Here is a 26,495-nt window from a genome sequence, read left to right on the forward strand (position 1 = left end):
TTTGGAGATGGAGAAGAGAAGTGAGCTGGGGGAAATCGGAAGGGGAGACAAGCCATGAGAGACTGTGGACTCTGAGAAACAAACTGAGGGTTTTGGAGGGGGTAATGAGGGGTGGGATGAGCCTGGTATTGGGTATTATGGAGGGCACGTATTGTATGGAGCACTGAGTATGGTGCACAAACAATAAATTCTGGAAAAAAATAAAATGAAATGAAATTCAAAAAAACAAAAAACACCTACACAACTTCTCCCAGTACCTTGTCTGCCTGTAGGAGGAGTCCTTTCCTTCACAAATATTCTCACTTCCTTTCAGTGCTAATGAGAAATTAGGAATTAGAATTGTTCTTGGTCTAATGAGAATGTTTCCAATGTCATTTGTATCTATTCAGCATTGTTTTGATGAAACAATGACTGGCATTGAGTTGATCAAAGATTTTCAAACTTTCATGACATAAGAATCCCTGGGGTTGGGGACTAGAGGACACGTTTTTAAAGTGCTTACCCCTGGGCTTCACACCATCTGGAGATGCAGAATGCCCAGAGCTGGGATCTAGGACCTGACATCTTACCAGTATCTCTAGGTGATAGAAAAACATCTCAGCTAAAGAAAGATTGAGTTAATCCCCTCTGTGATGCAAAGAAGCATAAATTTCAACCCTGGTTCTTAGGAGAATTTCAGAGATCGCCGAGATGGCTTCTATACTCCTGCAAGTAGGAAATTAGTCCCCACCAAATAAGATAAGGCATATGAGGTAGCTGGGTACAAATCATACATGACTGTAAAAATGCAAGGGAGCTCTCAACACTTGAGTTAAGTAAGAGGTAAAAACTTGAGGAGAGAAGAGAGGCCAATGTGGACACAACATGCTGTGGGAAGGGTCTGAATGTGGGGGCATGAGGAGCTTAAACCAGGAGGCAGGATTATTCATGAAAGGAAAGGATCTGGACACTAGCTGGAAGATAGTGGTGATCTGGAGCTGCTGGGGGTAGGGAATGACAGTTCTTGACCAGGACTTGGGTTCATTTAGAGAAGCGGAGAGGAGATAACAGGACAGAACCATGAACCATTGATGGCCAGACAGGAAGTGAATGTGCATTACTTCTTATGAAAGATGAGTTTACCTGTGAATTCCTGCCTCAGTGTGGTTTATTTTTGTACACGTTGAACTCATGAAAGCAATCAGGGAGCATGCACAGGAACCCTGAGGACATAGCACTTTGGGGGATGAGATGGAACTTTCAGCCTCAGATATTAAGGGAGTGGAATGGATTATAAGGCTCTGATACTTTTGTGGATGTTCAGAATGTGGGCATTGGAATTACTCCAAAGATACGGCCCAGTGTTTTCACCTGTGTGGTGGTAATACTGGTGTAAGTGCTGGGTAGTGAGTAGAATCAGAGTTTGCAGTTTACAATTCAGGGGCCTATCTGGACATCAAAATCTTACACACTGCAATAATTCCATGATCTCCCAAGAACCCGTTCTCTCTGTATGTTTTACCTTTAGTTTACAGCTTTTTCTGGTTCATTTAGAAGGTGATGGAAGGAAAACATGACTCCTTTCATAGAAAAGAGCAGTCCACAATGCACCAGAGCTGCCAAACATTTTATTAAAATAGAGATCCCTACAGGGCAGCAGCTCTGTTTTTCATTTTGATGAATTTATTGTCCAATACCCATTAGTGAGTATTCAAACTCCAACAGTTTTAAATTGTGAAAGCTCAGGAAATTTTTCCATCATTAACACACTTCTAAGAAATTGGGAAAAGTTTATATCAAGTAATAATTCGACATCCTGTCTCCAACTATTGAAGTTTGAAGTTCTGTGACATATGACTATCTACAAGATCGGTTTTATTTTAATTAAATGCCATCATGCTATTTCAAGTTTTCCTAGACTTATTCGTTGTTAAGTTTGCCTTGGGATAAGACCATATTTTATGTCTTTATTCTGTCCTTTGCTTATAAAATCTGCTTCTATAATAACAAGTCCTTGTGATGTAATTGCTTAGTCCTTTGACTTTTGGATAGATTTTTTTTTTCTTTACCAGAAACTCCTTTTCCTTTTGACATTGTTAAAGAAAAAAGATAGTTAAAATACTCATTTAGAAGTTAAAGCCATTATTCATTTCATGTGCTTCAAGAAATCTCTCAAAATTTTAGCTCCCTGAGTGGAAGAAGGTTTAGTTTTTATGAGGCAAAGAGAGGAGAGGGGTACACAACTGTGGTCTTGTCCAAGGCTGTGTTTGCCTTTATCTGTAAGTGCTGCATAACTTGTAGCTGAAATTATTGGAAGATAATGCCAGTTTCTTTTGTCTTTTTCTCAGAATGGGTGATGCAACCACCTCTTGGCAGTTCTCAGAGTAATTCTTTAGAAAACTCTTTGTAAGCCTTGTGTTGCGCTAATGTGTAATGCCTGTTAAGGTTCAGTGTATTAAAGAAAAACGGGAAAAGAACACAGAGAGAGAAAAGAAAGAAAGCAAGGATGCTTGTCTAAGGAAGGAAAACTGGGTTTAATATTGTTTTAAACATTAAAATGGGCAAAATGCATAACCAAAGGAGTGCCGAATCTATTCTGTATAAATTATAAATTCGTTTAATCAAAACTCTTTATATCAGTTATAGAAATGAACATCTAAGAATTCAAGGACATGAACAAAGAAAGAAATGTGGCAGAGAGTGGAATTTTTTTAAATAATCTTGAAAATTACAGTAGTGATGCGTGCTCATCAGAAAAAGGCTAAATCATCCAGAAATATAAATATATATATATAGTATTGAGAGAATTAAATCAAAAGCTTTCCTCCTCTGCTTTGCTGCTATCTGAAATTCAATTCCTTTCCGCCAGAGATAGCTGAGTCCAATAATAAGTATCTTTCCAAATATTTTCCTAGTATATTTACATACGCATAAGAACATATATAAGGTCAGAGTAAGGCTGGAAGGGTAACACCTAAATGCATATTGCAAAGTGAAAAAGTCAGTTCCAAACGGCTACATCCTGTATGATTTCACTTATGTGACATTTTAGAAAAGGCAAAAGTGTACAGATGGAAAATATATCCATGGTTTCCAATAGTTTGTGGGGAGGGGTGGTAGAAGGCTGAATGGGTGAAGAATGGGGCATTTTAAGGTGGCAAAATTACTCTGTATGATACTATAGTGGAGGCTACATGACACCAAACATTTGTCAAAACCCACTGAACTTTATAGCATATATAGTGAACCTTGAAGTATGCAAATTTAAAAATAATCAAAAAGGAGATTGGAAGATCCTAGCATGGAATGCAGACTGGGGAAAAATAATCTGTGTTCCAAATGTATGATATAACGTCACTGAAAAGATAGGAAGAAAGGTGTTTACTTAAGTAACTTTGAACATGAGTAGAATTGTAAGACTAGAGACAAAAAGAACAGTCCATTAAGTATTATACTCTAGTTGATAAAGTTGTTTACTGTAGTGCTCTGTGTTAATAATCCTGAGACCACTGTACATGTATACTGGGATTATATGAATAAGTAAATGCAAGGCAGATTGGAGACCAGGTTTCTTACTGTCTGAGTGCAAGTTCACAGATAATCAAGGGCAGAAGGCTAGGACCATTTGACAGCAGTGTAGAGACATCAGCATGAACTCAGGTGTATGTTAGTGTAGATACAGAAGGTTACATACACAAATATATATAGATACTTGTGTGTGCATGGGTTAATATGCACACAAGTACTTCCTTGCTCTGTCAGCAGAGAGGGCATGCAAGTGGTGACACCCCAGTGGCAATGAGCACACTTAGTGCCCGGAGCTTGGTTTCTAATACCATTCTCCCATGAAAGGAACCAGGGCTCCTTGCAGAAATGGTTGATTCTAGGGTTTAGTCAAGGACTATGAGTCTGGAGCCCATTGTAGTGCCAGAAAATAACAAAGTAATAGACGTGTCAAAGGAAAGCTAGAGTAAACTGAAAGAATTCATAGTGGTCAAAGCTCGAACAATTTGAACAACCAAATAAATAAAGCAGTATTGGATTAAAACCATATCCATGGGTTCATATGGATACAAATACACATAAAACACAGATCCATGAGTCCACAGGGATCTATGTAAATGATTTAATATATAAAGAAGGGAGAAGAGACAGTCTTCTCCTATGAAAGAATTCCACATCATTAATTGTTGATACTGACCCCTCAGGAAGGTGGGGCATAACTTCCCACCCTGTTAGTATGGGCAGAACACAGTAACTTCTTTCCAAAGTGTAAAATAAGGACAGGAGGTAAAGATCAACTTCACAGTGAAAAAACCTAGCAAACACTACCTCAGCTCTGTGGTCAGAATTAATCTCATCGATAATAAGTCATGTTGAAGGCATGTATCCTTTGTGTGACATCACGAGAATGGTACTTGACCTCTGTGGTCTTCCTACCCCCACATCTGTAACTCTTGCTAACCATGAGCAAACAAACAAACTACAACTAAGGGTCAGTCTACAGAATATCTGGTCAGTACCCAAAGCTGTCAAGGTCATCAGAAACAAGAAAAATCTGAGAAGATGTTACAATCTGGAGGAGCTTAAGGAGACATGATGACCAACTGTGATGCCCCATTATTGATGGGATGCCAGAGCAGAAAAAGGGCATTAGGTAAAAACTAAGGAAATCTGAAAAATAGAATGGACTTTGGTTTTAAGAAAAACGTGCTAGTATTGGTTCTCTGGTGGTAACAAAGGTACTATGCTAATTTAAGGTGTTAACAATAGAGGAAACTGGGTGTGGGGAAACCTCTGTGAAATCTTTGCAAGTTTTCTGTAAATCTCAAATTATTCCAAAATTTAAAACTTACTTTGAAATATCCCTTGCAACATTTTCTATGTCAAATATATAGAGATATTCTTTATCTGCAATGTAATGGATACGCCATAACTTACTTGGACATACCCTGTCATGGTCAATTAGAGATTTAGTAGCTTTGTCCTACAGCTGCCCATGCCCAATAAACATTCTTAAATATGCATGCATATGCAAGGATTTGTCTATATCTAACACATAAACCCTACAGAAGCTTTGACAAGTACCATAGAGGAAGCTATACATAAGAAGTAAATGCAGGGGACACCTGGGTGGCTCAGTCAGTTAAATGTCTGCCTGCGGCCCAGGTCATGATCCCAGGGTCCTGGGATTGAGCCTCGCATGGGGCTTCCTGCTCAGCGGAGATCTTTCTTCTCCCTCTCCACTCTGCTCATGCCCTCTCTTGCTATCTCTGTCTCTCAAATAAATAAATAAAATCTTTAAAAAATAGAAGTAAATAAAAATAAAGAAATCCATCATCTTAAAAAAAAATAATCGAATGTTCTAAAAATAGATCTTGAAGGCTTTTATGTCACCTTCCTATTGCCTTTATTTTTAGTACAACTTCCCCGCAGATTAATGATGTTTGTTTCTTTCTTCTCCTGTAAAATATTCCATTTCTGAATTTCTAGAACACTTGGTTTATTTATGCAATGAAATACCACCCAGAAATTAAGATGACTTCTATTAAATATGTGCTTAAGAGTATATACAAATATAACCATTTATGACCACTTATATAAAGTCAAATTCATATAACAATAGTATGCATTATTTAATGGATGTAGAAATATGTAGTAAAAGTGAGTAGATGCTTATGGAAATGATATACACTAATCTCAAAACAGTGTTTGGTGGAGAAGGGAGAGGAGAAGCAAGAGAATCATGGAGAAGGCCACTGACTTTTTTTTTTTTTTTTGCTTTAACGTAAGAGAAGCTGCAATGTGTCAGAATGCTAGTATCTGTTTTATCTAAGCAAAGGGCATTTATTTGTGTGTTTTATTAGTTCTGTCTATACATCCAATTTTTAAAATTTAAAAGAATTTTATTTATATGTGGTTGAGTTCAATCCATTGCATTGTGGACACATTTTTATAGGACCCGTCTTCCCTCTGATACTTCAAAGATGGACTTTATCTTGCCTATATTGGTACCTGTTGATGGCACATAAATGTATTCACTTCTCCCTTTTCTTTTTCTCCAGACACTTTATTTTTCCTTGTTTTTAAAGATTTATTTATTTTATTTGAGAAAGAGCATGCATGCCCAAGTGGTGGGAGGGGCAGAGAGAGAGAGAGAGAGAGAGAGATTCCCAAGCAGACTCCCCGGGGAGCAAGGAGGCCACTGTGGGGCTCTGTCTTAGGATCCTGAGATGATGACCCGAGCCAATAACAAGAGTCAAATGCTAAACCAACTGGGCCACCCAGAAGCCCCTGATACTTTGTTTCTTTTTTAAAAATTCTGTTTTATTTTTTCATTGTTCCAAGATTGATTATGCATTGCAACCAGTGCTCCATGCAATATGTGTCCTCCTTAATACCCACCACCAGGCTCACCCATCCCTCCAGCCCCCTCCCTTCCAAAACCCTCAGTTTGTTTCTTAGAGTCCACAGTCTCTCATGGTTTGTCTCCCCCTCTGATTTCCTCCAATTCACTTTTCCTTTCCTTCTCCTGGTGTCCTCCATGTTATTTCTTATGCTCCTCAAGTGAAACCATGTGATAATTGACTTTCTCTGCTTGACTTATTTCACTCAGTATAATCTCCTCCAGTCCCATCCATGTTGATACAGAAGTCGAGTATTCGTCCTCTTTGATGGAGGTGTAATATTCCATTGTATATATAACCCATATCTTCTTTTTCCATTTGTTGAAGGGCATCTTGGCTCTTTCCACAGTTTGTTGACTGTGGCCATTGCTGCTATGAACATTGGGGTGCATATGACCCTTCTTGTCACTGCATCTGTATCTTTGGGGTAAATACCTAGTAGTTGCCTGATTTCAAGCTTTACTACAAAGCCGTGATCACCAAGACAGCTTGGCACTAGCACAAAAATAGACACACAGACCAGTGGAACAGAGTAGAGAGCCCAGATATGGACCTGCAACTCTATGGTCAAATAATCTTCGACAAAGCAGGAAAAAAAATCCAGTGGAAAAAAGAAAGTCTCTTCACTAAATGGTGCTAGGAAAATTGGACAGCTATGTATAGAAGAATGAAACTTGACCATTCTCTGACACCACACACAAAGATTAAACTCAAAATGGATAAAAGACCTCAATGTGAGGCAGGAATCTATCAAAATCCTAGAGGAGAACATAGGCAGTAACCTCTTTGACATCGGCCACAGTAACCTCTTTCAAGACATGTCTCCAAAGGCAAAGGAAACAAAAGCTAAAACAAACTTTTGGGAATTCATCAAGATAAAAAGCTTCTGCACAGGAAAGGAAATAGTCAACAAAACAAAGAGGCAACCCAGGGAATGGGAGAAGATATTTGCCAATGACACTGATACTTTGTTTCAATTGAAGCAAGGCCATATAAGAGAATGAAAAGGAATTCAAGGAAGATATTATTCCCTCAATCATTCACCAAAATAGTACACAGCTCTCAGGCTGTCTTTTATTTCTCCATACACTAGATAATAGATGGAGTTTTAGTGCCTTTAGTAGTGGGTGTGAAGAAAAAAAAAAATTCAGGGCTGTATGTAGTATTTCTCTTAAATACTGTCATTGTTGAGTGGACAGTTAAAAATGCATCATAATTATAAAGGGGATAAGGAAAGAAGCTTCAGGTAGTTTTTGTTAGGAGAAATCTCCAAAATCTATAAAAAGTGAGTAATTCAAAATCACACATACAACAGGAAATTACTTACTCAAAATTAAAGAATCTGAAAGCTAACATTTTTAATTAAAAAGACAAAAATACTAAGACAAATCAATGGAAACATTTTTTGTCCTTTTTTTAAAAGATTTTATTTATTTATTTAGAGAGATGGGGAGAAATCACAAGCAGGGTCACAGGGAGTAAGCAGGGGGCCCAAAGCAGAGCTCCATCTCAGGGCCCTGAGATCATGACCTGAGCCATGCCTAACCAACTGAACCACCCAGGTGCCCTAACATTTTCTGTCTTAAAAGTAGAAATTCTCGGGGCACCTGGGTGGCTCAGTGGGTTAAAGCTGCTGCCTTTGGCTCAGGTCATGATCCCAGGATCCTGGGATTGAGCCCCGCATCGGGCTCTCTGCTCAGCAGCGAGCCTGCCTCCCTTCCTTTCTCTCTGCCTGCCTCTCTGCCTACCTGTGATCTCTGTCTGTCAAATAAATAAATAAAATCTTTAAAATTTAAAAAAAAAAAGAAAAAGAAAAATAGAAATTATCAGATACTTCTGAAGACCAGTGCACACTCTCACACCTTATGCCTCTACCCATGCAATGACATATAATGGAACAGATGTTCCCAACATTGGCTGCAAGGTCGTGAAAGATCATAAAGACTTTCCAAATCTTGAAAAAAAAGTTCTATCATATTCAAAAGTGTCTTAATTTAAGACATACTCCATTTCCTTAAAAATAGTGACCTATATAACACAAAAGAAGTACACAGATTTCAGTCTAGTCCAGTTCCAAAAGTCTGTGGAGCCGCTGATTTATTTGTAGATATAGATGTTAACTTTCAAGTTTTATTTATGAAATCCAGTTTAATCCAAAGTATCATGCCTCTGTGTTTTGGCTGTCTTTGGGCCTGTACTGTTTTTAGAACCTTGGGAAGTAGACGTTCATGAGCAGCTTGGTGTTCTCCAATCTGTCCTCACTAAATAGAAAACTGCAGAGAGAGATGCTGGTCCCATCCAACAGGACGTGTGGCAACTCTTAGGCACCAGGTCCATGACTTTTTCTTCACCTGGGAGAGCTGATCCCGTTGGCTGACTGAACACCATCAGATCCCTGGTTCCTTCCATTCTTTTCAGGGTTTGGGGTTCATCAGGAAGAGCTTCGGTGTGCCGGCATTCCTTTTACAGTGCTAGATTGGGGAACTCCTCTTCCAACTAGCTGTCAGACACCCTGATGACACAAAGCACAACAGTGTTTCCTCAATGATCTTAAAGAATCTCCCCCTGTACACACAGCAAAAGGGAATTATCATCTTCATCACTGACTGTATTGATAGTTTTAAGAATGTTAATTATATTGTGAAGAGTAGTTCTAAATGTTTATTTTTTTATTTCCTTTTATTTTTTTAATTAACATATAATGTATTGCTTGTTTCAGCATACAGATCTGTGATTCATCAGTCTTACACAAGTCACAGCACTTACCATAACACATAACCTTCCCAGTGTCCATCCCCTGGCCACCCCATCTCTTCCACCCGCCTCTCCTCCAGCAACCCTCAGTTTGTTTCCTGAGATTAAGAGTCTCTTATGGTTTGTCTCCCTCTCTGGTTTCAGCTTGTTTCATTTTTTTCCCTCTCTTCCCCTATGATCCACTGCCTTGTTTCTTTTATTTCCTTTTTTTTAAAAACAAATTTTATTTATTTATTTGACAGAGAGATCACAAGTAGGCAGAGGGGCAAGCAGAGAGAGAGGGGGGGAAGCAGGCTCCCTGCTGAGCAGAGAGCCCGATGCGGGGCTCAATCCCAGGACCCTGAGATCATGACTGGAGCCAAAGGCAGAGGCTTAACCCACTGAGTCACCCACGCACCCCCACTACCTTGTTTCTTAAAGAAGATGTGAAATACACATATGCACACACACACACACGCATGCACGCATACACACACACACACACACACAGGAATACACAGCCATCAAATCATTGCTATTTACAATGACATGGATGGAACTAGAGGATTTTATGCTGAGCAAAATAAGTCAATCAGAGAAAAACAATTATATGATCTCACTAATATGTGGGATGTAAGAATATAAATATTTATTTTGAAAGATGCATCAGAGTAAAAGGTTAATTAGAGGTGATCAAACCTTTAGTAGTAGACTACTGACAATATTCTGACAAGGGCTTCTGGATACTCTATGTAGCAGGTCATTGCTGTTCCATGAATTGTCTGAAACAAATTTTCAACAAGTTAAACACAGATGTATCTGAAAAAAGGAAGCATTAAAAATCTATATAGCAGTTTGGCAATGGTGTGGCACTCAGGTGTGTGATTATTTTTCTATTAGTTACTTTTTCTTGTATTTCACAAATGTGTCTGTACCCAATGAATGGGTATTTCCTGGATGGTCCTCATAGGTAGTTTGGGAAACACGTTTTAGAAAGTGACTGCACTTGTCCTTAGTGATGTTCACTCAACAACCAGCCTTGAACCATTCATCTTTGGGCTGTTGAGTGAGCTGTTAGACTTTGAGAAAGCAGTTAGTGTCAAACTGATCAAAGAAACAGGCAATTTCAAGATCTTCTTACCTGAGTCTTTGAAAAATACATTTGTAATACTGATATTGGCTGCAACGTTTTTGCATTGATTACATGATAGAAATCTAAAATCTTTTAAGTGATATCTTGAATTATTCTTGAAATTGTATTAGGAAGGCTACTCCTAGGGCCACGCTTATCATAAATCTGAGTATGGGCTGTTTGGAAAACTACTGTAGGTGTTTTAGAAGATGCCAAGAACTGTATGATATTGGCCCTTAAGGAGTTCATGACCTATTTCAAGACACAGGACACAGACATATAACAGGAGACTAATGATGAAACACATTGTGATCTGTGCTTAAATGAGGACTATGGACATTAAATAGGCCAAAATGGAACCACACATAACAGTTGAGATGGGTCTGGGGAGCAGATGAGGTTCATATTGGCCAATATCAGTGGGTCAAGAGAGACAATGGCCAAGGAAGTTCCTTCTAATGAGAAGAATCAAGAACTGCCTACGAGAGACTTACTGGTCTGCTAGGCGAGAAGTTATCCCAACCAATTCCTGTCTAGCATCCAGCCTGTAGTGTGTTGCCCAAACTCTAGATTTCCAGATGGGAGATTTTGCTGCAGTTGTGATGTTACTAGTTGGTGCAATTTTGCAGAACAATATGGAGTACTTCTTGAACTGTAAGAAATGACCAAGCACCATGTAGGGATCCAGCTGGTGATTTGTATAACTGGGTAGCATTTTGAAATGGTTTTCCTTAGAGCAGGAAAGGTATGTTCTCTATATGAGAAAGAAGTATACATGCGTATTTGTGGGGCATCTGGGTGGCTCAGTTGGTTAAGCATCTGCCTTAGCTTACGTCATGATCTCAGGGTTCTGATATGAAGCCCCAAGTCAGGGTCCTGCTCAGCGTGGAAACTGCTTCTCTCTCTGGCCCTCCCCTGCTCTCCCTCCCTCCCTCTCTCTCAAATAAATAAATAGAATCTTTAAAAAAATGTGAATATTTAGATTATAGCCTGAATGTTTCATCAAGGAACAGTTCTTCATTTATTTCTCATTAATATCACCAAATCTGGACATTAGCTATTTATAGTACTATTCAAAAAATAGGTCTATAATTCCAGCTTGACTCATCTGGATCTATATTTTTATGCAAGGAAAAAAATTAATACCTGTCCTATTTGAAAAGAAGTTTACTGGCTGTAGTGCTTACAATCTGAAACTGTTGTACCTAGGATATTTGCAAACCCCATATAAACAATTCCAAGTTGAACTGGCAGGAGAATTATTTCCAAGGGAGGAAATTGAGGCTCAGAAATGTCTAAATTCCATATGCAAGGTCACACAGTTGATAATTCAAGTGGCATATCTAGATTCCTGTTCTTTTTTTTTTCTATTTCCATGGTTTTTTTTTATATAATTTTTTATTTTTTATAAACATATATTTTTATCCCCAGGGGTACAGGATTCCTGTTCTTTTTATCGAGACCTACAGCCTCTGATTATTTTCAAGTTTATTGTGAGTTCATGCTAAGGCCATTTAACTCAAGGGATTAACTTTAAAATCAAAATATTAATCAAGTATGTACCACCCGAATCTTCATCACTTTTTTTTAACTTTTAAAAATAACCCACATCTTGTTACCCCTAGACTTGTGGTCATCAGGGGAGGGAAAGAATGGGCAGGGCTGGAAAAAGAAAGGAAAGCTGGTTATTTTTAAGTGGTTGGTGATTTCCCCTGAAGTTACTTCCACAGGGTACCCATGTTGGTGTAAGAGGTCGGGGTTGCCAAGGACATTTTCTGGGCAGCTGCCCTTAGGGCTAGCTTTATACCTTCAAACACAGTTGTCTCGAAGGCTCTATGCTTCTCTCTGAACCATGATTTACTTATAGAAAGGAGACGTCACCTTTCCCTCTTTGAATCTACTTGCTGTTTGTTCCTGGGTACCCACCTGACTCAGGTGAGTGTGTGTAGCCATCAGTGATAATGACCGCTGACTCATTTGGCTTCTTGAATACTCAGAATACTCAGCATGGGGAGCACTAGGACCCTTGGACCCTTGGGGTCTGCCACCAAACCCCTTTCCAGGGAAAATGGTCTCAGAATAGAAATGGCTAAACAAACATCCTGGAGGTCTGACGATGGGAAAATCTTGTCTTGGTGGAGCTATCCCAGACTTCAGTGGGCCTCCTCCCTTCTGAGCTTGGTTCCTAACCTACAGCCCACCCTTCGCACTCAAACTCCCTGAGAAATACCTGTCCCTCCTCCCTCCTTCCCTTTCTGTTTCTTCCTTCCATTCAGTCCCCCATTTATTTTGATTAAAGGATCTAAGGTTAAATGAGAGGGTTGTTAAAAGATAGTTTCTCGGGTGCCTGGGTGGCTCAGTGGGTTAAGCCTCTGCCTTTGGCTCAGGTCATGATCTCAGGGTCCTGGGATCGAGCCCCGCATTGGGCTCTCTGCTCAGCAGGGAGCCTGCTTCCTCCTCTCTCTCTGCCTGCCTCTCTGCCTACTTGTGATCTCTGTCAAATAAATAAATAAAATCTTAAAAAAATATATAGTTACTCTAGACAATTACTGCCCTGAAGCAATCATTTTACTGTAGTTGGAGAGAATATATTCCCTGGTTCCATAAGAGGATGTAAAACCTGCCCAGACTTCACAATCAACCTAACTGCATACTTATCCATTCTCATTAGCAAATGCCTGTTTAACTGAAGACTACATCTCCCTAGATCATAAAAAGCTCTGAGATCTGAAGAACAAAAAGCTCAATGAAAAATGCAATGTCCACTCTCACCCCCACTAAGATGGTTGCTATCAAACCGTAGAACATATAACAAGTTCTGGGAATAATGTAAGAAAGACTAGAGCCCTTCTGCTCTGCTGATGGGGTTGTAAACAGTGTAACCACAATGAAAAACAGTGTGGAGGTTCCTCACAAAATTACCAATAGAAAGGTCCAACAATCCTACTTCTGGAACTATACCTAAAAGAATTGAAAGCAAGGATTTGAAGTGACATTTGTACACTTGTGGTCCTAGCAGCATTATTTGCAATGAGTTAAAGGTGAATGTTGATTTACAGAGAAGTGGATAAACAAAATGTGGTCCATACATACAATGGAATATTATTCAATCTTCAAAAGGAAGGGAATTCTGACTCAGGCTACAACATGGATGACCCTTGAGGACATAATGGTCAGTAAAATAAGCTAGATACAAAAGAACAAATACTACGTGATTCCATTTGTATGAGGGACGTAGGTAGTCAAATCCATAGAGACTGAAAGTAAAATGGCGGGTGCCACGTGCTAAGGGAAAGGGGTTATTGTTTAACAGGTAGAGAGTTTCAGTTTTAACCAGTGACATTGTTCTAGAGCTTGGTTGCAGAGCACGATGACTATAGTTAATATACCACTACCTTGTACACTTCAACATTTAAGACGGTAAATTTTATGTTATGTCTATTTTACCACAATTAAGATTTTTAAAAAATGTGGTCTTATTTTCAGTATTACATAGTTCTTTCGCAAGTGGCTGGGTATCTGTATTACTAGTGACCAAGCAGATGTGGTCTGGAGGAAACTGAAAACAGGTGGAGGTTTTATAAATCTGCCAACATGTGCAAATTGAAACAAATACGCTGCCAATTTGTAGTCACCATATGTTGTCAGATATTATGAGTGCCTTGGAGGAAGAGGGAAAAAAAAAGTGCAAAACCAGTGCCCCCGGGCAGGTGGAGAAACATCTACAGCGAGCCCACAGAGCCCAACAGAGCTGAGAGAGTCAGCTGTCCGCTTGGGCCTGCAGGTGAAGAATAACCAATGTTCTGGGATCAGGGATACTCCTTGTAGCTCCAAGGTCCTCTTCTATTGAAAGGGGTGAAATGGATTTTTACACATAATAATCTGAGTAAGGCACAGTTTTGGGGGGGTCTTGAAAGAATGTTCCAGGCTGCTCCATATTTTGTTCTTATTGGGTATTCGAATCTCTTACTGCTTCTTAATTATCAACCTCTGGAGTTGAAGAAGTTACTTCTCATCTATGTACATTTATGTATCGACTCTTCTGAAAGATAAAGTTCTGAATTCTTATTGGCAGCCTGTAGAGAACAAAAATAATTCTGTTACATATGATCTAAGACAGAATTAGATAAAGTGTCCTTTCGACGTCTTTGTTAGGCTTATTCTGTGTTCTTATTTCCTAGACTGAGGGCACTAAAATGATGCAGGGTGTGGCCGGAGCTGCAGCAATGGTTCTCTAAAAATTCTAGAATTCTCCTGTGAGCTATGTTTCCTTCCCATTCCTTCTTTCTCTTTCCCTTTTTCAAAAGCAGTAACCTTGCTATCCCTTAGTCTCTACTCCTGCTGTACCCACGGTCACCTGCTATAACTTCGTGGTATAATTTAGCCTTAGTGCTTTTAACTCATTCGCAGACGCTTACACTTAAAACTTGCTATATTCTAGGCAAGTCCATCAAAGCAAGATGACAAAACACATATCCCTTTTCAAAGAAATTAGAATCAAGCTGGCAGAGATAAGCACATAAACTAACAATAATCCAACTACAAATTATGACTGCAAATACTGTTCTTGTTTATGCGTTGGGCAGGACAAATTTATTCCAGTTAGAAATCCTACATTTCCCAGAGGTGGATTCCCTAACTCCCAAGAGGTAGACGTTGATGATGTCCAGGATGTCCCCCCATAACAGAAAGGAACAAGAAAAAGAAGCCAAACGAAGAGTGTTGGAAACTACTTTTAGAGGATCAGCTTTACATTAACTATAGGCCATCTAGACCAAAAGGAAGAATGAAGAATTAATGCTTTCAGCAACACCAACCATCATCAATGAGCATGAGGGTTCAGGTGATGGGTTATGATGGTAATATAATTATGCATTCCTGGGCCGCTAGTGTCTCTGGGTCCCCTGTAGTAATTTGGAGTGGTTGAGCATACTTGGAAGGAGTAGGTGGATATGTGTAGATTATGGGGTGCAGTTGGGGTGGACCTCGAGTGGTCCTGAGAGATATCTGAGAGTCTCAGAGTCTGCCTGGCCTGCTGCCTTGGTTTTGCATTGCCAAGGAGAGGACAGAGCCTCCCTGGAGCACATACCCCAATCATTGATTTGGCAAACCCTGAAAAGTCACAGCTATCTGGAAATCACTCTGGTCAAACAAGAAGTAGCAAGGCCAAAGGGAATGAGATTTTATGGTAAACCCCAAATAGCCCAGCATAGCTTGAGTTCATGGTGTCTGGGAGAAAGGAGAGGAGACCTGGCTGCTTGAGGCCTGGGAGGTAATTTGCTGGGACTTGGGGTTATTCTCCAGACAGCAAATGAAAAGAAAATAGGAAATGGGAAGAAGAAGGTGGCATGCTGGACTTGAGTTTTCTGAAGGTGACTCTAACAATGGTCACACTGTAGAGGAGAGAGAAACTAGAGACCACCCTTTGTGTTACAACTGTTCAGGAAGAGAAGCTGAGGATGTGTTCTGTGGACAGGGATGTTGGGAGTAAAATAGGAGAGCAGGACAGACCAGATACCAAAGCAGGAGCGTGTGCCCCAAGGGTCTGATATGTTTCTACTGGAAACTGACCATCACAGAGGAAGCTGTCTCCAACCATCCTCTGAAAAATAGAAGAGTTTGTGAGTTCTTAAGATCTTCTGGAAAATGCTCTTTCTTTGTTCATGTGCTCACACCCCTGTCTACCCCCAATTCTATTAGGTTTTATAAGGACCTGGATTTTCAGAGATGGTGAGCCGCCCACCCAATGCACCTTGACTGTTATTGATAGAACCAGCCTGGGGTCCAAGTGTATTCCAAATGCATTGAAGAGAGAAGCTTTATCTTTCTGATTCTAAATGAGCAATAAGCAGGAATGCAGAGCTCCATGGTTGTGTCACTATTTGCTTCTCAGGCAAAGAGACATTTCTATGGAGAGAGATATAAGATAGTCATTTTGAGTATTTTATTGACCAATGAACAACAGGGGCATTTTTATTCAATCATTGTGAACTAGGACCACTGTAAATACATGAGCAGTTATATGGGAATTATCAAGATAGAAGGAAGTTTATATATATCCAATGAGGCGGCAGTAACAAAAAGAGAAGATTGTTCTCACTGTGCCCAGTTTACCTTCCCAGCCCAGCCCCACAGCCTGGCAACATCTGACAGGACTTCTCTTTTCTCTCATTTACTCACCCACACCCTTCTTTGACTATCCTAACAGGGAACATTCTTTCTCCTGACTACCCTTTCCAGACAGAAACACCTCCAGACAGAAGGGGTTCTGTAACATCTTGCTCTCCTCAAACAAGCATATCTCATCCCTGCGGTGAGATCGAGAGTGAGTTTCCTGGAGGCCAGGTCTGATAATTTCACTTTTCTTTGTATTGTCAATATTAAGAAGCAATTCTGGATAGGGAAGATTCACAAGAAAAAATTGAGTAAGTTAAATAATAGTTGGGTGTTACACAGCATCCTAGAATTTTTGTGCCAGAAATGATGTGAAACTTTAAGTACAAGCCTCCCATGTTATATAAAAATTTTTATCTAGAGCATCCAACCTATTAAAAAAAAAGAAAAAAAAACAGAGAACTCTTAGGTCTTAACCATATTTGTCTAATACTGTTAGAAGTTCCTTAAAGGATACCACAATCCATCATTCTAGAGCTTCTGACCCATGTTAGTTAGTCCATACTCGTAGTACAAAACATGAGACTGATTCTCACTATTCTTACATAAGTGTGCAAAATCAGTGTGTAATAAGCTATAATATTAATGGTAAGCTGTGGAGTGTCCATGTAGACTTTTAGGAGGCATGTGGTTCAGTTTACAGACAGCTGCAGAAATTTCTACTGACTTTCTGACACAGGTATATATAAACTGGTGATTGATGATGTCATTGTTAGTGCATGCACCAGGTGTGAGACAAGAAGAGGAATGACTTGGGGTCTGAAACCTATGCCTGATTAATCCAGAGACTTGCAGCTAACGTTTGATTTGAAATCTCAATGCTTTCAGTTCTGCACACTACATACCAGAAATTAACATTTTAATCTAGGACTGCAAAACCATTTTCAGAGTGTTCCACCATTCTAAGAGGGTCATAACTCTTTTTTTTTTTTTAAGGTTTTATTTATTTATTTGACAGACAGAGATCACAAGTAAGCAGAGAGGCAGGCAGAGAGAGGGAGGCAGAGAGAGGGAGAAGCCGGCTCCCTGCTGAGCAGAGACCCCCGATGCAGGGCTCGATCCCAGGACTCTGGGATCATGACCTGAGCCGAACAGAGGCTTTAACCCACTGAGCCACCCAGGCGCCCCTGGACATAACTCTTTTTTTTGTTAGCAGGACATTTTTCCTCTAATGCTAAGTACAAAGAATCTTGCTAGACTTAGAAGAAAAGCCTTGAAATAAGAGCAAGTTCTACTATAACTTACATTTTTCTGATAAAATTGAAGAAAGTTTAGTTTCTATTTAGCTTACTCTAAAATCTATGTTGAACAATTCACCAATATGACACTTGCCTTGTGATAGAAAACAGTGAGAGCCCTGGGAGATTTTATAAGTGAGGGACGTGTAGTTCTTGAAGATCTTACAACTGAATGAAGAATATAACAAAAGCATTAATGGAAGTTCACATCTAAGAGATACAAACAATAGAAAGAGACTCACTTAATGTAAATGTTTTATTCATTTAATAAAACCCTTTCTTAGAAAAAGGGTAAAATGTAAAATGTAAAATGTAAAATGAATTCCCAATGAATCATATTTATATAATTTCCATGATAGAGTCAGAGACCTTCTGATCCTATAGTAGGAATAACATAAAAAGTATATCATTTCAAAATTTAACAAGCTTCATAAAGTTATATTTCAAAATAAATAATTGATCATAAATTTTAAAATGAGAATTTGCCCATAAATGAAATTTGACAGAAATATATATCTTCCAGAAGTTCTAGTATAAACTATCTGGCTTTTATGGCTAAATCAGAGAACTGTGTCCAATTTCAATATTTGCCTAAGAATATCAACACTAGCTGAATAGCTAACACTAAATCCTGCCAAAAATAAAATAGGTGCCCATTTCGCTGACCTTAGTAAGGTGTCCCCACATACTTGGCATTTTAGTAATGCAGGAATCTAATAGGGTTGATTGGCAATTAAAATGTAAATTTCTAATAGATATGCAAGGAGCTATTATTAGATAAATTAGTCTGATTAATGGTATTAGCATTATATATTAGATTAGATAGTATTAGATTTTTGAGTCAGTGTAAAGATCATTGATTTTATATACTTGCACACACATTAACACACATTTATATGATTTAAGGATGTATATTTTCTATATATGTATATATAACGTATATATATGTATATATGTATATTACATGTATATTTATATAATACATATTATATGTATATGTACAGATGTCATTTAAGGATACAGTTGTATATACAGAAAAGTAATGAAATACCTACACTGGGATGCCTTAGCCTAGGGCTATCTCATAAGCCTCTTAAAAATAAGATGTTTTTATTCTATGTTAGGGACATGTAATTTATTGCATCTTCCTATTATTTTCCTTTGTTTTGAAACAGGTTGTTTGGTATCAAATCAGTCATTCACACAGACTGTTCCAGCACCTGGAAGATCATAGCAAACCCAGACCTATCATGGTATCACCATGCCAACCCCATCGTCCTGCTGGTGATGTACTACACGCTCGCAACGCTCATCCGCATCTGGCTACAGGAGCCCCTCGTAAGGATCGAAACGTTTGGTGATCTTATGGGCTGAGTAACCTGGAAACTCCAGGGGAACCGGTCCATTCCTATTTTTAAAATTTTTTTAAAAGATTTTATTTATCCATTTAATAGAGCAAGAGAGGGAGCACAAGCAGGGGGAGGGAGAGGGAAAAGCAGGCTCCCCGCCGAGCAGGGAGCCTGATGTGGGGCTCGATCCCAGAACCCCGAGATCATGACTTGACGCAAAGGCAGACACTTAACTGACTGAGCTGCCCAGGCACCCCAGGCCATTCTTATTAACTGCTGACTTACCAGTGATAAATTCTTTTTTTTTTTTTTTAAAGATTTTATTTATTTATTTGACAGACAGAGATCACAAGTAGGGAGAGAGGCAGTCAGAGAGAGAGGAGGAAGCAGGCTCCCTGCTGAGCAGAGAGCCCGATGCAGGGCTCGATCCCAGGACCCAGGGACCATGACCTGAGCCGAAGGCAGAGGCCTCAACCCACTGAGCCACCCAGGTGTCCCACCAGTGCTAAATTCTTAAATAGCTATAGTGTTCTGGTGCTAATATTTTATTTTTGCGAAGAGCACGATGGGAATACATATGCTATTAGAACAAAGCCTGGTTTCCCTTTGATATATCACCAGCAAGAATGGTCAGTGGTGAGGAAAATCAAAGATACCTTCATTGAGGACTTACTAAGTGCCAGGTCATACACAAGGCTATTCCTCTACATTATCTCCATTTCATGCACTACGTAACTCTGAATAGGTATCATACCCATCCTAAAAATGAGGAAAGTGAGGTTAGAGAGGTAACTTGGTCTGAGCAGTAGGAATTAGCTTCAAACCCACATTTGACAACAAAGCTAGGGCTTTGGGGACAAGCCAGACTGTTATCTTGGTGCCCGGACTTCCAGAAACTTCTCAGACCTCTAACATCTGTGGATGGGATAGGAACACCCCAGCTGTCAGTGGTACCTGGAGTTTCCCAAGTACCCCATTGTGAGGTATGGGGACCAGGGATTTTCCTTTAAGCACAATAGAGAACTGGTTTCTTCCCATGGGGTATTATTAACAAGGCATATGCCACCTTTGAGGGCTGTGTGAGAGAGCCTGGGTAGCTTCTCTCTTTTCCCTTTTTGTGAGAGAAAACATTAGCCACTTATATTTCTTATCCTAATTGACTCTAAGAAGCTCAGTCGTCAGGTAGCTCATCAGCACACAAGGCAGGAAAGTAGTGTAGACAGGGTTGTCACACCTCTCATCCACCCCCTGCCAGGGGAGCGTTCACACCTGAGAAGCCATTCCTAATGAGCACGGCTGCATGAAGTCACACGTCCTCTCCTGTCACTTCTAGATTCGGGCCTTTTCTGTGTTCATACCCGCAGACTATTGTTCACACATTCACTCGGGCAGCCTGGCAGGCAGACAGGATATGTATTGAAAGCCAATTACCTCAGACGCTAAGCTGGGGATAGAGAGACAAGCACTCCACTCAGAGGAACTGGACATTGTACCAGAAAAAAAGCCGACCCAACTCAAGTAAATGGGATCCGAGTCAGTACAATGGAACGAGGGGAGTTGGATGTCCCCATTTCTCCTCAGCTGAAGTGCTTCCTGCAGAAATGGGACTGTGTCCTGTCCTTCCTCCTGTGTGACACCTTCTCCCCACTGGGGAGACAGGCCTGGATAACAGGGACCACGAGGCACTTCTGTTCGTGGGGTTCTCATAGGGCGTCTTTCTTTGGCCCCACTGATGGCAGCTGCATGCAACAAAATGCTTTCTGGGGTCACAAGGAATGCCAATCATTTTGTCTTACATTTTTCTCCAACTCGCTCCCAAAACTTGCGTGTGGCCATAAAATGCTTTACAGTGATGTCATTGTGTTCACTTCTTCCATAAACACACAGAAGGTAAGGGATGGGCACACATGTGCAAATAAAAGTATATACCAAAGGAATTAAAATATATTGTGGGAACGGTTTCTCAACAGCGTCTTACATGGGATGGAGATGACTTTAAGGCATCCAAGTTAATAAGCGTTCCGTGTGTTCTTCACTTTCTCTGTGAGACCTCAGGCAGCCCCACAGAATGACAGGAGCTTACATACCCATGTTGTCATGCTTCTGTATGGGTGAAGCCTGTGTTATAGCCCCTCAGGCCCATGAGACATTCGGCTTCCTCAGCCGAGGTCTCTCTGGGGACAAAGGGAAGTAGATTTAATAGCCGTCTTATAGACCGCCATGTCTAGAGGGGTGTGTGGAGAACAGGGCCTAATTCATACCAGCGTCAACATTTCAGGTGGCCAGTATTTTAAATGGGCTGGGACACAGCACTTTCTCATTGAGGCAATGATGGAAGACAGGTGGCTGATTATATCATAGTTCCAGATGACCTGGCACATTTCATGAAAAATGCCAGCCAGCAAATGTGAGTTCTGAGGTGAAAGTCTATGATGCATGTTTAAGAAAGAGAGAGAGAGAGAGAGGGAGAAGCAGGTGTCAAGAATTAAGTAGTGTATGGGCTCCCACCTGGCATGCATGAACTCCCACCCAAGGCATTTGGGTTCTCCCTATGGGTGCTCTATCCTGGCACACCAGAACCCAGAAATTGGGCACCAAGACCTTAAGTTCCCTTCCTGTACTCCACTATCAGTGGTGTGTTAATGCCCTTTTTGTTGGAACACCTTTGTTGGGAAACCATACAAAAGCACTCAAGGGCATTCTGCCCCTTACACTCTCTCTCTTTCTTTATATCTCTTCTAGACCAATTGTCTAACGTAGGCCAGTGTCATGTAAGGCAAGGTGATGGTTTTGTGCATTAGATAAGTTCTTCCTTACTGTTGTGTGTAAGCTCTCAATGATTCTACCTTTACTTAATTTCCTTTTAATTAAAAACTAACCATGGATGGGTCACACAGTCCAATGAGCACTTTTTGAAGGTTCTTCCTTTAAGAACCATTTGCGTGGTGAGTGGAATTTGGAATACCTGGTGGGAAGGTGTGGATAGTTCACATGAGAGCTTATCTCTGTTATTTATGGGGCTTAGAAGGGATCAGGATGTATCACTGATGTGCTGAGAATTTACAAGGGAGCATTGGTGTCATTATTAAAAATGTCTTGATGAAATCCCATCTATCATATACATTCATTTAAAAAATTGATCATTATCAAGGCACGGGGGAAACACTTTCTCGGGGTCCCCCAGGGCACTAAGGGAGCTGCTCTGGGAAGCAGAGCTTGTCCTGTGGGTTATTCTGTGTCTCAGGTGCAGGATGACAGGACCAAGGAAGAGGACAGAGCCCTGGCTTGTAGCCCCATCCAAATAACAGCCGAGAGGAGGCGCAGCCTGTGGTACGCCACCCATTACCCAACTGACGAAAGAAAAGTAAGCCACAAGAAAGCAATTTCCATTCCCTAATTTATTTTGCTTCTTTTGTGTTACATTGCTGAATATGAGTCATATATCGTATGCAAACTCAGATTGTGCATAGTTTACAGAAGGAGTTTGATTTTGAAGTCTCGGTAGCAGAAAGCTCTATGCAGAGAGGGAAACCCAGTGCTATGAAAACACCAGTTTACATTTGAGTGCTTCCTATGAAGTCTCTTCATCCTCAAAAGAAAGACTTAATTTAAAAAGAAAAATAGATTTGTGTTTAGAACAAACAAAAAAATAACAAAGCAACTGTTAGCACCAGGCAGGGAAAGTCTCAGCGTCAAAAACATTGCAGAAAATAATTTCATTTCATTGGCCAGCTGGCCACAGTGATAACTCAAGTAACCACTTAGAACAAAACAGTCTATGTGAATATGATTAAGGATCTCTTACGACTCCCAGGCAACAGTATGGATTGACAAGGAAAAACGAGTCACGATGGGTAATTCGTATAACCCTTGGAGCAATTATTGACCATGCTGAACTCAACCCAGGGCTCTACTGATTCATTAAAAATGCCCATTTGCAATGTCATCATGACAGATACAAACCACTTGCTTGGTAGCATGTTAGAGAATTGAGGAGTAGATTCTCTGACTTATTTGGTGGCCAGTGGGTTCCTGAAGTCACATGGTCTTGTTCTCAACATGGCCACCATGTGCAAAGCAGTGAATGAGCTGCCTCAGGGCAGTGGATGGCCTTGCAGGCTCATGGGGTGCCCTAAGATGTCTGAGGATTTCCAGGGGCCTTTCTCTCTCATCACACCATGTGTCAGATCATGCTGCTTCTTTTACAAACGACAGATAGCCCAGGAATTTTTCAAAAGGAGAGACCTATGGACTTCTGGGGGATTCCTGAGACCCTCCAAAAGCCCAAAGCTCTTATTTAAGTAATATTTAAAATATGTGCCTTCTTTTCACTATGCTGACTTGCATTCTGCTGATACAAAAGCAAAAAGCAGACCCAGGCGGTGGCACGAATCCCCCACACCCATAGCCCTACCCTTGGTGGCCACGCACTCTGAAGAAACAAAGCGGTGAGGCCAGTTCACTTATGAATGTCCTTGGTGAACCCAAAATGGATATCCGTTTTCTTAAATCTCTACTTCAGAACTCACCATATTTTTAATATCCTGTGTGGCAAAATGGGAAGTCCAACAAAGTACCACGTGTGAGGGGGTGATGATGTCTTGCTCAAAAGCCCTTGCTTGGTCAAGTGTAGGAAGGGTAAGCTGAGCTGGCCGTCACCCACCACACCCCACAGGCCCTGGGAGGAGCTGCAAGTAGACGAGTTACGGGTGTTCAGAGATGAGGATTTGGCAGAGAATTCCTGGCAAGTACATGAAGTGAGCCCATCACTTCAAGGCAAACAACTGACAATGTTTGTTGCCAGTGGTAAAATTTGAACTTTTGAGTGAAAATTAGAGTATTAGAAAACTTGGATCCAGTCTTCAAAGCTTGAAAACGCCCCCATACTTGAGGACCTCCATGATGAGATCAGTGGTAAGACTGTATTAAAAAATGAGTTTTTTTTAAATATTGTGTAATGAAATGTGTCAATACTTGGTAGACAGTATAACTCACTGAGGCAAATCACCAATATGTGATATAGCAGTGGGATTTTAACGTAACAGAATGAAACAATTGATACAATTGATACAATTTCAGATTCCAGGTAGCAGCTAATCGTGAGGTCACTACCACTTGGTGAGTTTGATATGGTATCAAAACAAACAATTGTCCACAATGACCTGGCTAGCCAATTGACATACTCTTTCTTTTTCCAACTACGAAGCTTGGTGAAGCCAGATATTCTTCATATATTTCAGCCAGAATAACATAGCACAGCAGATTAAATGCACAAACAGATATGAGAATCCAGCTGTCTTCGTTTAAGCCAGATATTAAAAAGATACACAAAAGCATATTTTTTCACTGTTTTTTTTAAAGTATAGCTATTTGAATAAAATGATTTATGTGAACATGTTAAATTTTGAGGAAAATTAAATGGAACTAATAAATATTTTTCAAGGCCGCGGTTTTAATTTCTAGTATAGTAGATATTGACAGACAGGACCCACATCATTCAAAACTCCTTGGGACTCTCAGTGATTTTTTGTGATTATAAATGAGTACTGATCCAAAAAAGTCGGAGAACCATTAGCCCAGAAAGTGCTTCTTATTTGAGGAAGGCCCAAACCACCTGGTGTTAATATAGTTTAAAAGCGTAGTCATAAAAAAATAAATAAAAAAGTAAAAAATAAAAGCACAGTCATGTAATAATTAGTTTGTGGTAGATAATATGTAAATCTTAAAATATTCTCAGTGTGCATTACAAATCGATTTTTCCTGAGTATGAAACATCTATTTCTTGAAAAGTAAATGTTTTCAGAATTCTGCAGAGGTCTCAGGTGTTTGGGGGGTACTAATAGCAGAAGCTTATTCTAGTAAAACAAGACAGTTAAAAATATGATCAGCCTTTGTAATCACGTGGTTCGTGACTGGTTATTTGTTGTCACAATTAAAAGTCAACATCAGAAGCTGGAGAGTAGTTATAACACATAACGACATCCAGTTCAATTATTTGTCCCTTTGTACTTTGCATGGCAATTTTAACATACTAGCATCTAGCTAGTTGAAGGAATGGAATATGTGTAGTAAAACTTTACAGATATATATAAACATTGCAATGCTTTTTGCTTACCTATTAACATTGCTGTCCTGCATTGCTTTTGCAGCTTTTATCCATGACCCAAGATGACTACAAACCATCCGATGTTAGTATATTCTTAGAATTATCTTTTATGCTTGTATAAGTGATGCAGAAGTGATATAAATGGGATTGGCTCCTTTGAGTGTATTTTAATGATCTATAAAATTTCCCTAAGTTTCTGAATATTTTTCTTGTAGAAATTCTATCTGGTTTATTGCCATTATAACACTACCTCATATAATATGAGCTCGACTATAGTCATACAGAATATATTTAAACTTTTTAAAAGCCAGTTGGAGGGTTCTTAAAACATTTGCTCTGCAGATAAACCTATTACATAATTGGAATAGGAAGTCTTGCATGTTCATGGACACACACACACATGCTTATACCCTAAAGCCAAAGAGACAGGGAAAAAACAAATCACACTAAGCGTTTACGAAGTTCAACATGGCAAATCCAAGATGAGAATGAAATGTGTAATGAAATGTGTCAATATTTGGTAGACAGTATAACTCACTGAGGCAAATCACCAAAGGTGCCTCAGCAAAGACCTTCCAAGAGGGCTCTAGCTAACCCAAGACTGCATTAGTCCTCTGCAGAGCTGCACTGGGTTGTGGACAGGGTGGGGAGTGGCCAAGGCAGGGGTGCTTTGGCTGGGAACTAGGAAGAGTCTGGAATTCCAACAGCTGGAGGGAGGGCTGGGAGGAGAAACCCTAAGAGCAGAGGCTGGAGAGGGGATCAATCCAGACCAGGAAGCCTCAGCCAGCCCTTTCCAGGGTTTCCCCTTGGTACTAAGAACAGAGGGTACCTTGCCTGGGGTTTAGCAGAAGTACAAGAAGATCAGATTCCATTTTTACTGGGACCACTCTGGAAAATAGATGTGAACCGAGGAGTGTAGATGATTCATTTTGCTCAAGTGGGTAAATGACCACCTCGTTCAGCTGTCTATCAGTTCTCCGCTTTAGGGCTCTGTCTAGCTAGCACAAGGCAAGGAGACAGTGTGTCCACATTGGAAACACAACTGTGCCTTTGCCCCGCGCTCCCCTGCCAGGGCCTGCTGGTGACTGTGAACGGCAATCCTGTAGACTACCATACCATCCACCCAAGTCTGCCCATAGAGAACGGCCCTGCCAAAGCTGAGCTGTACTCCACCCCCCAGTACCGGTGGCAGCCCTCCGAAGACTCCTCAGGTAAGAAGCCAGTCCTGCTGCTTTCGTCTCCTCTCATGCATGTGCCCGGCGTCTCTTTGTGTTTCATTGTTTCTTGTGTCCATTCTATTTTTTTCTAACAGGTATTGTCTTCCATGGTCAGCATAATGAAGCTTCTTTCCTTCCGTTATGTATATCGCCCCACCAT

At 40.2% G+C, this 26,495-nt stretch overlaps 1 protein-coding gene across 4 annotated transcripts in view; it reads left to right on the forward strand.

The window, feature by feature from the left end:
* Positions 1-26,495, forward strand: part of PIEZO2 (piezo type mechanosensitive ion channel component 2) — a 454,403-nt gene that overhangs the window by 306,939 nt on the left and 120,969 nt on the right. For 2 of the 4 annotated variants that reach the window (XM_059409177.1, XM_059409173.1), the window contains exons 8-11: positions 18,839-19,001; positions 22,257-22,376; positions 25,162-25,200; positions 26,191-26,329. In XM_059409177.1, the coding sequence (XP_059265160.1) occupies positions 18,839-19,001; positions 22,257-22,376; positions 25,162-25,200; positions 26,191-26,329 (461 nt within the window). The remainder of the gene's footprint in view (positions 1-18,838; positions 19,002-22,256; positions 22,377-25,161; positions 25,201-26,190; positions 26,330-26,495) is intronic. The other 2 variants (XM_059409174.1, XM_059409175.1) reach the window with 2 other exon arrangements.

The sequence above is a fragment of the Mustela nigripes genome, chromosome 8 (assembly GCF_022355385.1).
Source record: "Mustela nigripes isolate SB6536 chromosome 8, MUSNIG.SB6536, whole genome shotgun sequence".
NCBI lineage: Eukaryota > Metazoa > Chordata > Mammalia > Carnivora > Mustelidae > Mustela > Mustela nigripes.